The 16318-nt window shown below is 37.4% G+C and overlaps 2 protein-coding genes across 5 annotated transcripts in view; both read left to right on the forward strand.

Annotated features, from left to right (window-relative positions):
• Positions 1-16318, forward strand: part of znf469 (zinc finger protein 469) — a 376839-nt gene that overhangs the window by 194771 nt on the left and 165750 nt on the right. The gene's annotated exons all lie outside the window — the stretch shown is intronic.
• The window catches only part of LOC143721168 (troponin I, fast skeletal muscle-like), a 492195-nt gene that overhangs the window by 134910 nt on the left and 340967 nt on the right, over positions 1-16318 (forward strand). Inside the window, exon 1 of one of the 2 annotated variants that reach the window (XM_077211416.1) lies at positions 14453-14475. The exons of the other annotated variant lie outside the window; for it this stretch is intronic. Coding sequence (XP_077067531.1) covers positions 14468-14475 — 8 coding nt within the window. The 5' untranslated portion in view covers positions 14453-14467. Of the gene's footprint in view, positions 1-14452; positions 14476-16318 lie in introns of those variants that run through there. 2 annotated transcript variants of the gene reach the window in all.

Here is a 16318-nt window from a genome sequence, read left to right on the forward strand (position 1 = left end):
ATACAAATCGAGATTCACTTTAAAGAAAGGCTTTGTGCATCTGTTTGATGTCTCTGTGGAAGTTTTAAAGCAGTCTTTTAGTGCCGCTTTTACGGAGTGGTCACCTCGCGTAACACTGTTTTTTCCTCATAAATGCGAACAAGAAAAATAAAATAAAATGAATATTTTATGTTCTGTGGAGAGCCAACCCTTCTTCATCCGGTGTGGGTTTTACTTTTGGTTTTCGCAGTGTAGCCTAATTCACAGGAGTAGCCTATTAAAACATATTTGGACTAAAAGTTAAATATTTTTTTGTGTCACGCATGTTTATTTCCCATATTAAATATAAAACGCTTGTGTATACAGATATTTTTCTAATGTCTGGACTCCTTTATTAAGGGAGTATGGATATATAAACAGACATTTCAATATAGTGGAATTAAATGCATTTTCTGATAATGTATATTTCAAGTTTTGACTGCAAATGATTACGTCCTGGAATTGCTCAATTTTAAAGAATTATTCCTCAACTAGTTTTGTGGTGTAGGTCTACGTATTTTATAATGTTAACTTCAAATAATACTAATAGTAATTTAAAGATGTGGTAGCATTGGATCTGGACGGGAAGGATAACTCTGGGAGTTGGAAGGTGAGTGTCGCGATTCTGCCTTCTCACACGCGACACAGGTTCGTGGATCTGAGTGTCGCGATTTCGGTTTCATATTGCATATCCTTACAGCCCTGTAGCTAGTAGCCTACCTGATACAACTATAAAATAGCAAGGTGACCAGTAAAACTACAGCAGATGACTACCCCTGGCTAATAAAAAAAATTATAATAATAACTTTAAGATGCTTCTTCAGGTTGGAGGTGGAGTCTTTGGATGCTGAAAGGAGGATGGTTGCTTGCAAGCAGAGGTTGCACTGCACAGTTATATTTGTTCTCCCTTCTCTTTCTTTAATGTGAAATGCTGTTTGAATTTCCAAGATAGAAACGCATTCTTGCCCTGGCTTTTTTGCTCCTGCTCCATCTCTACCTCTAGCTCCCGCTGCTCCTCTTCCAACTCCATTGTGACTCCACTGATCACGCAAACCGCACATTATCTCGTTTTCATATTGGGGCTTCTGGGAAATGCATGGAGTTGCTTTAATTTATTTAGAAAGTGAATAAACTCGTGACACAGAGAAGTATCGTCATGTAATCCATCGATTTCATCAATGTAACTGTATTCTAAATACCAACTATATAAATTGTAACTGTAACGAAATACAGTTACTCATAATTTGTATTCTGAATACGTAACGCCGGTACATGTATTCCATTAATAAGCCATTGATTAGAGGAAAAAATTATATGATCAATTATTTATGACAACATATGGTTTTACATTGTATAACATTAAAAGTTGAAAATTGCTTAACTAATTTTGATGAGTTACAGGAATTTAAAAGATTCAGCACATTTTTTAAATCACTTCAATCTAATTTAAGTTGAAATGACTTCAACATCCAAGTTGATTGTACTTAAAAATGTAAGGCAGCAACTTTTCTTTTTACAGTGAGGGTGCAGGGAGGAACAAAAGCATTAGCACTGAGATGTTGTTCTGGTGGGATTATGGGAGAGGTTACGGGGCCGGAGAGGGAGGGTCAGCCAAGGCGGGGTGCTGGAATCCAGGGTAAATCAGGTCTGTCGCTTGGCCCCTTTACCCACAGACAGGTGAGCGACGAGGAACAATGAGGACTTTGTAAGACAGCAGGACAGGTGCACTGTTCACCCTCACAGAGCCTAATGGTACACGCCAGCGCTCCTGCCTCCGTGTCTCTCGTTTGCTTTATCTCGTCCCGTCTCAGGCCTCATTTAACATAACTCTCAGAGTTTCTCAATGCATGCAAAGAAATACCCTTGAGAATGTACCGTAGTTCTGGCGTAGTAACCAGTGTGCTATTTGCAGTAAAACCAGGTAAAAATCAGTTTCTATAAAACAAGTTTGTGTTATGGAAAAATATGAAATGCGATATGTGTCGCAATAATGCTCTTTTAATAAAAACTGCATTAAAAATGAAGAAAAATTACTACAGAATTCAGAAACATTAGATATACTCAGGAAATTCTTATTTTAAATGTTTAACATTTTCAGTGAACATCTGACTAAAACAAATATATTGCTAACACTTTATAATAACCCTATCAGTCAATAATGCTTAACAGATCCCTAATTTATGAAATATTCAAATGTGAATATGTAGGCTAAGCAAATATGTGAATCAAAATTTCATGACATTCATAAATATTTAATGTATTTTGACTGATGAAATGTTAATTGTTGTATGAAATTTTCATGCCAACCATTTGTGTTGGTGTAAACAGGCCTTTACTTGACCAAAGATATCCAAACCAAACAATGTCTGCATAACTTAAGGTGTAACTGGGCAGTTTGAATTGTTCCAGCCAATTTTTGTGTGTAACCTGGACAGATAAGTTAATTTATTTATCAGCAAATGTCTACCGGATGATGCGTTTTTGACAACTCGTGAAATCTACAGATTATACTTCCGCATTTTTGTATTCCCACCCATTGACAGTAGGATCGACAGAGGGTTATCAACAGAACAGTTGTTGTAAGGTTATGTTTATAACTGAAAATTGCTTTTGCTGTTCATACCCTGCTGAAAATTCAATCACAAATACTGATAGTATTATAAGACTTCTTGATCTTTGATCAGAATTCAGTGTCACTGGTGTGATGAAATAATTTTCCGCATTTGCAGTCGTAAATGGAGTAAAGTGCTTTCCCACTGAAGCCCTGGCCACTAGGGCTGTGACGGTATGGGATTTTTTCTTACCGCGGTGAAGAAGCAACAAATCTCACGGTTTGGCGGTTAACCGAATACTACAACTACATTTGGATTATTAGACAATGTCGAAATAAAGTGACTCTGCAGAGTTTTGCATTCAAAGGCATGTAAAGGGAACCATTGACACAGAGAAGAAAGAGTTAACTTCACGTGTGCTCTCGCTCATGACCGCTACTGAACATCTGAACACAAACAACGATCAAATGCACATCGATAGATCTTCTTCCGTCTGTTCTTCAAAATGTAATCAAATGTATATTTCTGCAAGCATGTTTAAACTGGTTAACTGACAGTGTCTAAGGCAGGCAAAGGCATTTTTCAAGTCGAGTTCGCACGCCACTGCGCAATATACACACACATTACCACGGGTGGGGTTCATTTCATAAACTGTGGACAGGCTTATTTAATGTAGCCTATAAATTAATGCATATGTCAAAAAAACGGATAATGTTATACTTTGTAGTAGCGCTATCGTCGCGTAATAATCTGTTTGGTTGTAAAATGTATTAATTCACAGACAGCTTAAAGATGTTCAACTAACAAAGATCTTCATCGTTGGCAAAAATATGATGCATTTGCAGATTTGCTTTCACTAGACTGTAAGTCCACGGCCACTTCATCCAAGGCTCTTGATGTTTTTAAATCTTCCTGTTACGACTCCGAGTCGAGTGTGAATTGAAAGCGCTTCAGTGATTCAGTGCGTGCAGGAAACTGAACAGATCATTCAAACTGATTCGCGAACCGATTTAGACAGATCTGCCAACTTGTTTGAAGTCTTTAAACAGAATCGACTCAAAAGAGTGATTCATTTGTGAATTGAGCATCGCTCCTGCCCATAAAAAAAAGAGACAGCGCGCTTGGAATAAACATGTATTGCATTAAAATAAAGTAACGAGAGGAACGTCGCCCAACGTAACGAAGAGGTACAGAAAACTTTCAGGAGAAAAAAAAAAGTGCGGTGATGACCTCACACCGCGGTAGGCATCTCATTCACGCGATATTGCGGTGATGCGGTTATCGTCACACCCCTACTGGCCACCCCTTTTGATCTATGGCGACAAATTGGTTTGATTATGCAGCTGGATTTGTTACAGTAAACGTTCACTTGTATACTACTATTAGCATGATACTATACTTCCATTCTTTCCATTCCAGTGAGTCGATTGACATCTGTGTCATTGAGTCGTGTGTATATTTCCTGTGGAGTAATCACGGAGCTGTAGATGATCAGGCTATGTGAGATGTTGCGTAATTTGTTGGTTATGTCTTGTGGTGGCTGCCTAGCATATGCGAAGTTGCTTTTGAGTTATTGCTTTTGAAAGGTATGCAGAGTAGACTCAAAATGAGGGGAAACATCTCAAATGAGAAGTGCTCTGGCTTGTGGAGCGAAACCAGTATGGTTTCTTTTTCCACAGTGGCACAAGGCCTTTTGTGCAAAGGCAGAGTTTGCCCACCCAGTTGCAATCGCAAAAATGGTTTTATTATTGTTTTAACGTGAAAATAAAAGTCAGTTTTAACATTTCCATGCATCTCAGAAGCAGAAGTCATCATAGTTGTGTAAACTTAGTGGTGAATGGAAACTAAAACAAAATATATTTTTTTGTTTTCCCATTTACAATCCATAACTTGTGTCTATGAATTGCTCCATTTACAAACAATGGAAAAATGAGAATTTGATAACTTTAGTCAGAAGAGAGAAATATGTCAGTGTATTGTATTAGATGTTGTCAAGATGTTGTATTAGAAACACTCACACTGCATCATTAACCAGTTTTCTGAAATTTAATTCCACAACATTATATCTTTTTTTTAGTTGACAGTTTATTTTACAGTGTCCTTGTTACACATTACATTTACTTACCATAGTAATAACAGTAATGATGCATAATTGTATGCAACTAACCCTCAACCAAATCCTAAACCTACCCTAACCCTATAGTAAGTATATGTAGTTGCTTAATATTACTCAGTACTTAATATAAAATTACACTGTAACAATCACACCTTAAAATAGTGTAACCATTTTTTAAACGAAAACATTATAAACTTTAAATTTACAGTGTTAATAACTGCAAACACATCATCACAGTCTGTGAAAAGGGTCCAATCATTTTTAAATAGTGAATATTAGTAGAATGGTGGAGTTATCACTAAATAATTAATATATATCAATACTTATGTATTTTATGGCTTAAAAAGGTCTTGTTTCCCTACAACCATCATTTTACTACAACAAAATATATTCAAAACAATTCAAAAGAATGAACAAAAATCTTATTAAAATGATCAAGGCATGGTTTCACTGTTATAGTTCTAACAGTTAAGCTAGTTATTTAAACAGTAATATTTACAGTTACTTGTGATTTTATTTCAAAAAAAGTATTTGTCTTGGAAAAAGTTGTTTGCTACCATGTGACTAAATGGGACTGTAGGTTTCCGAGGACATTAAACGTCATCAGCAAACATAAAACTATTCTACAGCCTCTGTGTTTATAATCGCTCTTGCAAACTATTCAAACTCTAAGGGAAAATGTCTTTTAAAACAAAGACTGAAAGAGATGTCGGAAGCTTAGTGATGGTGACATTAAAGTCGTACAACCGTAGTGTAGTTCGTTTACAGCCTACGTTTAACTTTTGACGTTTGGCGATTGTATTTATGCTTCAAAGTCCATGTGTGAACAAAATGTGTAAGAATCATAAACTTTTGTTGGTCACAGGGCTTATTTTCTGCAATAATCCAAAAGCCAATAGAAAAATCCTATTAGTTTTTGTTGAGAGATCCAGGGTATCAAAAACACACAAAAAATACATCATTACAGCAGCACTCTATATTGTGTGAAGAAGATTCGCAAACTTGAGACTAGTGGCATGAATTTAAGAGAAGGAAGTGATGTGTATCAAACAGGAAGCCGTTTTGATCAGTCTTTCAGAAGGTCGCAGTGGCCAGCGGTGACCCTAGTTACGGGACCATTTGACTCACTTTTCTTCCCAGCTGTATTGGGGCACAGCCAACTGTTCATGTTATAGGCTGGAGATACGCCAACTTCCTGCTGCTCCCAGTCACCTCACACACTGGCATCTGGCCATACTGATAGAGACCCAGTTAAACTCTCACACATACCCATTCTTTCATCCCTTGGCATTAGCTTTTCAAATACCTTCCTGTAGAGCTCAATCGGCCATTAAATTTGACACCTTTTGAGTTCCATGAAATAAAGATGCAAATGTTTTTATAGTGCCTGTGCATAATTTGAATGACAAATTTGAACTTACCGCATGGTAAAGGCACTGAAAACTTTTCCAAAGTCAAACAAACACCGTGATTGTCTTCACAGACTATGATCTAGGAACTGTTTACAAGTTATACAACAATGAAGCAAAAACAAGTGAATGGACAATAATAAAAACATTGTGAAATTTCATCTCACTCCTTCCGTGGAAATCTGGATGATGATGAAAATGCTGGAGTGATTGCCAAACCACAGCAATTTGTGCTTCCTATTCCCTGAGTCCCTATAGGAGTTTCCTCTTTCCAGAGAGTAGGTTGTAACGAAGACCACTACGAACGGGCGGCACTCCAGAAAGTGTTTTTCCCTTGTTTATTGTGCACACCTGCTCTTCTCTTCATTCTGTCGTATTGCAGAATATTACTTTATTATGTGTTCTGAACTGTGTGATATTTTTATCTAGTCTCACTAGTGAGTTTCAGGATTCAGGAGTTTTTAGTATACTTGTAGAGGCCAAGCCCAAACTTTAAGCCCCTGAGGTGCTGTCCCGGGGTTGAGTAATTGACGCACTTTTACCTTGTTTGATTCATGAAAGTCCAAGTCGTATTTGCAGTTAAAACCATGGGTTCAGTTTATTTCCGTCATATCGCCATTGTTCTCCAGCCAAACTTCATTGCACATGTTTGACTTTGTACTGGTATCGTATGGTGTGTGCGTGTTCGTGTGCGTATGTGTATGTTTATGTGTATGTGTATGTGGTCAAAAACTGTCTGTGCTTCCGGGTAACATCTAAGGAACCAAAAATTTATTCCTATTTATTCCTGGAATTGCAAAAATATATTTGGTGTATTTTATATGTAGAAAACTATAGTTAAAGCTACAATATGTATTTTTTTCGCTGCTAGGGGTCGCTAACCTGTTACCATAACAAAAGGCGTAGATTTATGACGCAATGATAAGCGAAATCATGGAACTTGTCGTCATGCTGATGTAGGGCTGGGCGATAAAACGATAACGATAATTATCGCGATATTTTTTTTCTCGATAAAACGATATCAAGAGGTCGATAAATGTTTGATAATGTTTATGCGCAAAAAGGGGAACGAAACTCGTTTGAACCGCGCGCCACACGGACCATTTATCCGCTCGGTTCAAAGTCCAAACCACAGCGCAGCGCGAGCTCACTAGAGCAGACGCGTTTACTCTGATCGGTCATAGTGAAGCACTTCAATTCAGCGAAGAACACAAATGTCCAGTTTAAACCAGTTTAAAGGCAGATGAAACAGCGCTGACAAAGACAAACAGGAGAGACACTGTGCGCAACGATACAGTCAGAATCTGAATTGATACTGAATCCATTTACCATGTATTTACTAACTGCACCATGAAATGTGGGATATACATATTGAATTGTATCATATTATTAATGTAGACAATGTATTAAATGACTAATGGAATATAATTACAGTATTTAATAATGTATTTAGGCTACAGTTTTTCATACAAATACAATAGAAACCATAAAGTTACATTTTGCCATGATAGTTGTGCTTTAGGTTATGCCTGGTTTTATCATGTGGTTATCATGATATAAATGCATGATACTGGATGACCAATGGTTCATTTAAATAAAACTCAAACAGTCAGAATATTACATTTTGCAAAATAAAAATGCGGTCATTACTTTTTTTTTAACAGATGTTACTGTTTTTGTTAATGAACATAAATTTAACATAGTAGTATTAGTTTGAGTTAGAGTGCAGATTTACTGGCAATTCACTGTCAAATATGCGTTTCGAGACAAAACATGTAATATTAATATTGCAGCCTGCACTGCAAACTCTGCTGAAGGTACGTGCCATCAAAGTCAGGCAACACAAACCTGTTTCAAGACTAGAAACAATATCCTCCATTAGCACATGCCGAAACTAAGAAATATATTTTTCTATTCAGATATTTATTTTGTTAAGGAAAAATGACAAATGTTTGAATGTTCTACCTGAGATTTGTGAAATGTTCTCCTGTTTGGCAAGTCTTTGTCATGATATGTTCTGACAACAAAGAGTAGTTTAAAAACACAATTAACGCTCTGGTTTCTACAACTTTCACTTAGGAGCAAAAATCTCCCTTTAAACTTGAAAGAAATAAAGATTTGACATTTAGCGCGATAATTATCGATATCGACTGATATAAAAAAAATTATCGTGATCATTTTTTTTGGCTATATCGCCCAGCCCTATGCTGATGGATCTAATAATGTTTATGGATGAGTAATTACACTGTTGTTTTTGACATGACTTTGGTATGAAGCAGGGCGCGATTGCTAATAAGAGACAGATATCAGCGCAGATATCATAAGGAATTAGGACATTAATTTCTACTGAACTACCCGCAAGTGCTGAATTACTACTCACACAGGTCAGTTTATTAGACGAATGAAACTTGTGAGGTAACACAGCGCTGTTTTACTTGGTCTAACGTTACACTATCACACTAAACTGCATATGAGTGTTGAAAGTTATAATGTTATTCTGTGTTGGTTTGTCTGTATGAGAGTAAGTAAGCGAGATTAACATTATAATAACATACTGATCATATTCTAACATTTCATTATGTTGAACTATACATTGATTTGTTATATGTACATCTGCTCACCTGTCTAATAAAGTAGATGCAAGAGCGGCGTCTCTGTCTAGTCATGAAGCTCTGTCAAGTCGAAGTTTGGTTGGGGGGGGGTGGCTTGCACGCGTGCATTGATATTGACTACCAGCTATATACAGCGTGCTAACCTCGAAAATCCAGCTGTATTCGAACAATAACTTAGCTCTCCTTATTAGCTCCTTGCATGCTGGGCTAATAACTTTTTTTAAAGCTGGGTCCCCAACATTGACAGCGCTGTGTTGGACAGATTTGTGCCACGGTGTACCATGAGGGAGAAAGAGCGCGAGAGGTACGGGTGAGTGAGAGAGAGAGAGAGAGAGAGAGAGAGAGGGATGGGTGAGTGAGAGAGAGAGAGAGAGAGAGAGAGGGACAAGCGAGAGGTAGTCCTGCGCGAATGCGCTATGGCGCTCTGCAATCAAATACGATTTTAAATAGGCTCAGTAAAAAAATAAATATATGGGAGACCCTGCAGGGATAACGCAGATATTACGTCATTGACAGGCGACAAGTGACAAGGGACGGGCACTATTTAAATTGTGAATTTCTCTGAATTTACAAATTCTTGGAAACATTTAGGATAAAGTACATACATAATTGAAAGGAAAGTATAACACTGTGCTTTTATAACAAGTGGTTTTTGGATATTTTGATACAAACTTCTTACATATTGTACCTTTTAAAATAATTATGTAACAATAAAATTATATTATGATAATAATTATCCTTTGTTGAAGATCTAAACTTCAACAACATAGTGGTTCTAAGTGGTTCGAAAACCTTTTTGAATCCCTTGTCCTTCATTGTCCACAACAATATTCAAAGCAATATTTTGTTTTCAAAACTTATTTTAATCTATGGTTATTCTTAGTTTCGGTGAATTAAATTTTAGGATTTCAGAAGTTTTTAGGGTTGAAAGTTCTTCAAGGTCCCCACTCTTTTTAACCAATGAATTATTTTTTCAGTCATCCGTGATTTACTAGATAAGTAATAAGGATAAGGAATTTATTGAAAATTTTTTTTTGCCCAATAAAATATTTTAGAGCTTGGCATAACTAAATAATAGATACATTCATTATAAAAAATATATATAACATTTAAAATATATATTTTTATTATATTTAAGTGCTTATTTTGTCTTATTTTAACCTGTTAACCGTTGCCAGAGCACCGGCACACTGAAGCGTTTTTTTGTTTAAATAGTTCAAAGTTACTATCAGATTTAAAGTTATTACCTTGACAAACTATATATATATATATATATATCATTAAAAAGATAAAAGACTCAAGTTTCAGTATTTGACCACTATAGTATTCTGAGAAACTTATAGTGACAGTTATGTCTTAATTTGTGTCAGGAGTTATGTAATCAATATATGAGTCGATACCTTTAATATGAATTATGAGCGTCAGCCGGTCTCATTCAGAAAAATAACTCCTGTGAGGTCGTCATGACAGCGCTTGACAAAACAACGTCTCTCAGGGCTTTTAGCTCAAAAATGTGCAGATTTGGAGAAATATTGATAGATTCTCATAGGTTTACTTCAGATTTGTATAGACAAGAATAATATTTATTGAATTTATACCCAAATGGGCCGTTGTTATCATTATGAGCGCTGGATACTCTGATATACTGTGTTTTCAATCCATACTGGCAGCCTGAGGGCGCCGTGTGCACATGCAGTCCATATATGGAACACATGAAGAAGTGCCATAATCATGTGACATTTAGGAAGTCCCAACACAAACAAAGCTTCCAGAGATCGCTGTAACATGCAGATAAAGACGTTTTGAAGACAATAAACATGATTGCAATGATGTTTGATTTACCTGTGTTCTTCGAGCCATGTCAGGTATTTTCATAATAATAGATTATATTTATAATGTAATGCTAATCGATATAGACTTTATCATTGTGCAGAATACTATAAAATAATATATTTTCTGTCCGATTTTTTTTATCTGAAGCCAAATCAGATCACAGAAGGTTATTTAAAACACTCGACTTGCGTTATAAAGTAAGTTTGGAGAACAAACATGGTTTTAATCTCATAAATTGTCGTGTATTGATGGTGTGCTAAGCTAACATGCTACATAGCCCTCAGATGCACCTGCCACCTAGCTGTTATTTTTATGATTTTTTCTAAATAGGAATGCTTAATGAAATGTTTCTTTTTTTCAAGAAGGACATTTGATACAGTTTCAAATGTGAAGTGAGAACTTTGAAAAAAGAAATTAGGGATTGAAAAAGTGTGAATAGCCAGTCGTTAGTAATTATAATGAAGACAAAAGAAAAACATATTCAGGGCCATAAACAGGCCGGAGAGGTGTGAATGTGTGCAGGGGAGACTGAGACTGAATGGGGCTCGTTTGCACCACAAAACAATAGAGACAATAGACTGAATAGATGCTTGGAAGATGACAATAAACATCAATTTGCATTTTAGAGTCTAATCAAAATAAAGTCATATGACATGATCTTGAAAAACATTTAACTAAATACAGAGTTTTAGACTTGTCATCTTCAGATTTGAAATATAACATGGACAGACATTTGGCTTTAGCTGCAGTGCATTCATAGATTGATACAATGCCAACTTCAATATTACTTTTATGAAGATATTTCATAAAAAATAAATTTATAATAACTTTACAAAACTTTGAAGTTATTTATAACTATTTTTTCATTATGAGAATAATTAGCTCTACATTTACAATAAACTGCCAGGTGTCAGCTTTCAAATGAGATCATACTTGTGCTTTTAGTACAAAGGGTTCATGAACTGTATCTGTTTTAGTTTGGGTATGCCATTTCTGGGGATTTTTCAAAAGTGGTGTTGCAGCTTAACAGGTTAAATTATTTTAGTCATCTTCAGGCCCGCTTACGAGTTTCTTGAGACCCCCTATAGGCCAATTTGTAGTCTGTATGTGTTGCTCAATTTAATATTACTGTTAAACAAACTCTTGTCCCAAAAGAATAGATGTGCATGACGTGCAGACGACGTCTATGATGTGCAGACGACGTTTGGATTTGGATGAATCATCCTTAGTCATTCACATTAGATCCAATTATTCCTATATTGTTTCCTGAGCACACTGCTCATTGTCCATGTCAAATATTCTTTTATTGGATGTTGAACAGTTTCTGTGCACATTTTCAGCCAAGGTTTTTGGCCTTTTGTGAAAGTTTTTAGACATTTTTGGCAGCTGACATTTTAGTGTGTCTTTAGCATTTAAAATAAAAAAAATTCAGTTTGGAGATTAATTTAAAGATACAATTTTTCCAAGAAGGTTTTATCAAAAGTAACAGCTAAAGCTAAGAATGCTGTCTGTACCTTCACAACCTTACTGATTGGCTGGCTGTTGGACAACTTGCAGAGCATTATGACCTTAATGCATCACACGACCTGGCATTGAAAGCTCCAAACGTTCTGCAGTGAATCCAATACGTCCATATCGCAGTGGCGGGTTCCTGGAACTGAATGACTAGAAGTGGTCTTCCCATAATCAACTAGTGACTCAAACGATTGGCCCACAATGCTCTTTTTGCCGGGAAGAGGGTGTTACATTAACCCCAAACAAAGTGGCCTCCAAACCCGCCATCACAGGGAGTATCAGATAAACTGCTTTGCGGTAAGACATGCCTGGAAGAGTCCACGTGTAAGCTCATCACATTGCACCGACTGGAGCTTCCCCATCACACAATGGCACAGCTGAAAAAGGCAAACCAGAGAGGGCCAATCTCAGGCCCAACACAAACACATCTGCGGTCAAGGAACACGCCACACACCATGCGTGTTAAGTGCTGGATACACTGTTGGCGAATTTGCCCACTCGATTTCTGTGCGGTCAGAGAAAAAATGGCACGGCTTGTACCTCTTGGACTTTTAAAGATGGGTCTGTGCGCTCCCCTTGATTGCCGTTCAGTTGGAGTTCGTTTGCCGCAGACGAATGTGAAATGCTTTCTCCAATCCTATTTACCCGGAACATTGGCACTGGATATGGATAGCCGCCATTAGAAAGATTGAGAACACCGTAATACTGTCAAAATTTGCATTGCTTTCATCACTGGCGCACATATATCTGGTTCATCTGTTTCAGAAAAAACACATTTTATCGTGAACTACATGTTTCCATGTATTATCTAACAACACGCCAGCACTTTTTCTGTGTTGGGTGCAAGTAGCGGCATTGGGTTACCCGTCTTTCTGTATTGGTCATTTGTAATAGTGTTTAGATTTACTTCGGTGTAAATCTCTCACAGGTTCTCAAATGAATGTTCCATCTGGAGAAACCATCATCTCTCAGTGTGCCGTTAAATTTCAGTGTGGGGTGCTGCGTGTTCCCTGCTTTCTACTTCAAATCACATAGAGGGGCAATGGAAATCTAAATAACCCATGACACAAACTGCAAAGACTTCACTCTTCCCCTGATGGAAAAAAAAGCGGTTCCAGAAGAAAAGTTTAAGGTGGATTCTCAGGAAGCTCTTCCAAAGGCAATCAGCAGACCCTGACAAATCACGAAAGACAGGGGAAGTCATAGCACTTTATGTTCTAGAACGACTGCTTCTGGAAAGAGAACATGTAAACCTACATATATTTATGATGTCTCTACGCTCTTGAATTTTTTGGAATTACGCTTGCTTCCCTTTCCAGGGTTGCTTCTGTATCTATACAATCTCTTAAAAGGGTAGTTATCTCTATACTATATCTATTATCTATAATCCTATCACTATTTACTGACCATCATGTCATTTCCAAAAGTAATTTTGGGAAAAAGTTGGTAACCGTTGGGAACTGATTACTTTTCCTGTTTCCAAACTCCAAAAAGGACATACAGGTAAAAGTAGTGCAAAAGTGATCCGTTTAACCAAAGTCTTATGATTTGATAAGTGATATGATGACTTTGGTGAACAGTACAGAGGGTTTAAGTGTTTATTCACTCTCAAATACCAAATCAAATATGGTGAAATTCAATAATGCCAAACCTCATTGGTTCTTGTGTCATAATATTACATTAAAGCTGCAAGCAGTGATTAAAGGGCCCTCGCACCCGCACATAGGAAGACACAGCATGGTGGGCAATGTGCATTTAAGTAGGTAAATATAGGAGGAGTATTGTCCGTTATTATGGTGAAAACAGCATGCTTTATCACTCAGCTAAGTGTTGCTAGCATGTTTAACAGACAATGAAATATTTTAGTATGTGGCTAGTACTGCAATACAGTGTTAACCATGTCACCCATGTTCCCAGTAAGTGGCGTTATTACTATAACTGAATATCGGCATGTAGATGTTTTCAGGGCAGGACTCTTATCAAACGTGTGTAGTTTGTGGCAGATTGAATATTTCATGCCTGAGTTACAGCAACTTCCTCTTTCATTGCATTAATAGCATGCTTAAGCACTTAGGTAAGTGTTTGCTAGCATGGTAGTATGTTTCTAGCATGTTTAGCACACAATGGCATATTTTAGTATGTGGCTACTGCATTACAGTGTTAAACATGTCACTTCCTGTTGCCAGTAGGTGGCGCTATGACTATAACTGATTATCGTTATGTAGATGTGTTCAGGGCAGGACTCTTATCAAACATGTGAAGTTTGGGGCAGATTGGACATTGTATGCTTAAGTTACAACAACTTCCTTTTGCATTTAAAGCATGCATTAGCACTTAGCTAAGTGTTGCTAACATGTTTTAGCATGTTTCTAGCATGATGTTGCATATTAAGTTGGGTAGATTGGACATTGCATGTCTGAGTTCCAGCAAATTCCTATTTAATTACAGTAATAACATGCTTTAGCTGTTGTAGCATATTTCTAGTATGTTGCTAGCATGTTTTAAATTTGCTGGCACTTTTTAAAATGTTATTTGGAGTCCACAACAGTGTTAAACATGTCACTTCCTGTTGCCAGCAGGTGGCGCAATGACTATAACTGAATATGAGCATGGATATGTGCTCAGGACAGAACTCTTATCAAATGTGTGAAGTTTAGGGCAGATTGGACATTGTTTGCCTGAGTTACAGCAACTTCCTGTTTCCTGTTTACTGTTAGTTGTAGCGAGTGTTTTTTGTACTTCGCTGTGTATATGATGATAATAATGAAAGGGAGAGGGAGAGAGTTTATGGATAATACTTTAATGCGGACTTCTTATAACGTTACAGTGTTTATTCAGCTCTTACAGTGATTTTCTAGAGTGAAATTGACGCTTCATCTTTTGTGTGATGTTCAATAAACTTCATTGAACTCATCAGTATATTTTTACAACATTCGGACACGGTCTGCTACAACAGGCTTGTACTAATAGTGGTAAAAGAAAGATGGAAAAACAAGTTATAACTGTAATTAAACTAGACTATACCTGTTCAGTCTCCATACAGCATATATTATCTGGCTCTGTGGGCATTATTGTCCGACTCCGGGTCGAAATGAACAGGGCTACTGAGAGTTTATGTTTGATATTATCATTCCGTGAGATGAGAGATTGTCCTGACACACGTCCTGCGAGCTCGTGAGGCTCCGCCCTTTGGGCCGGCAGCAGCTGCTCATTTGCATTTAAAGGGATACACACCAAAACGGTGCGTTTTTCTGAGCCTCAAAAAGTGAATATTTAAACATGCTGTAGAATATTATCTGTTGGATATTTTGAGCTAAAACTTCACATACACACTCTGGGGACATCAGAGACTTATTTTACATCTTGTGGAAAGGGGCATAATAGGTCCCCTTTAAAGAATGAGGCCTGAAAATGACAAAAACTGCACAAAAATGAGAGGAATTTAAAAATGGCTGACTTCCTTTTGTGTTTAGGGCTATGCTCCAAGAGACTTTTTTGTAGGTATTGGGTCATTACACGCATGTACCGAATGTACGTGAAACGTAGCGGGAGGCGCACTCTGTTGAACCTTTATAGGTGGCGCTATTGAGCCATTTTGCCCCGCCCAATTCTGAAACACATATCAGATGTACATTTTCGGCAGTTCTGACGTGTGCAAATTTTCGTGAGTTTTCATGCATGTTTAGGCCCTCAAAAATGCGATTCATTTCGGAGAAGAAGAATAATAAATATAGCTGCGAGCATCGATGATGGGCGATTTACCTAAAGGCACCGGGGTGGCGGTGCCGCCGGCTTTGGCCCTTTCATCGCTGCTCGCAGCTATATTTATATATATATATATATATTAGTGGTGGGCCGTTATCGGCGTTAACGTGCTGCGTTAACGTGAGACTCTTATCGGGCGATAAAAAAAATATCGCCGTTAATCTATTCTCAAAGTTGGGTTGGGAGCTGGGTCTGTACTACGCAAGCTATGATGACTTTCACCTTGATATTTTAGCGCGGATGTATACCTAGCCGAATTGCACTGTAGGGGACAGGGATGGGAATTTAAAACCGGTTCCACTCGAGAACCGGTTCTAAGTTTTACGAACCATTGATATTGTATGCCCTCGACGTTAACGATTCCTCTTATCAATGCTCCTGCTCCGAATCCCAGCCATAATATACAGACCGTGAACTCACAACTTTCCCTTTTGTCCTTTATCGGGCACCATAGCGCGACGTCCTATACGCATCTGTAAGTCATTCATGATGTCAAAG

The sequence above is a fragment of the Siphateles boraxobius genome, unplaced genomic scaffold (assembly GCF_051911475.1).
Source record: "Siphateles boraxobius isolate OS27281-9 unplaced genomic scaffold, OSU_SipBor_1 65, whole genome shotgun sequence".
Taxonomy (NCBI): Eukaryota; Metazoa; Chordata; class Actinopteri; order Cypriniformes; family Leuciscidae; genus Siphateles; species Siphateles boraxobius.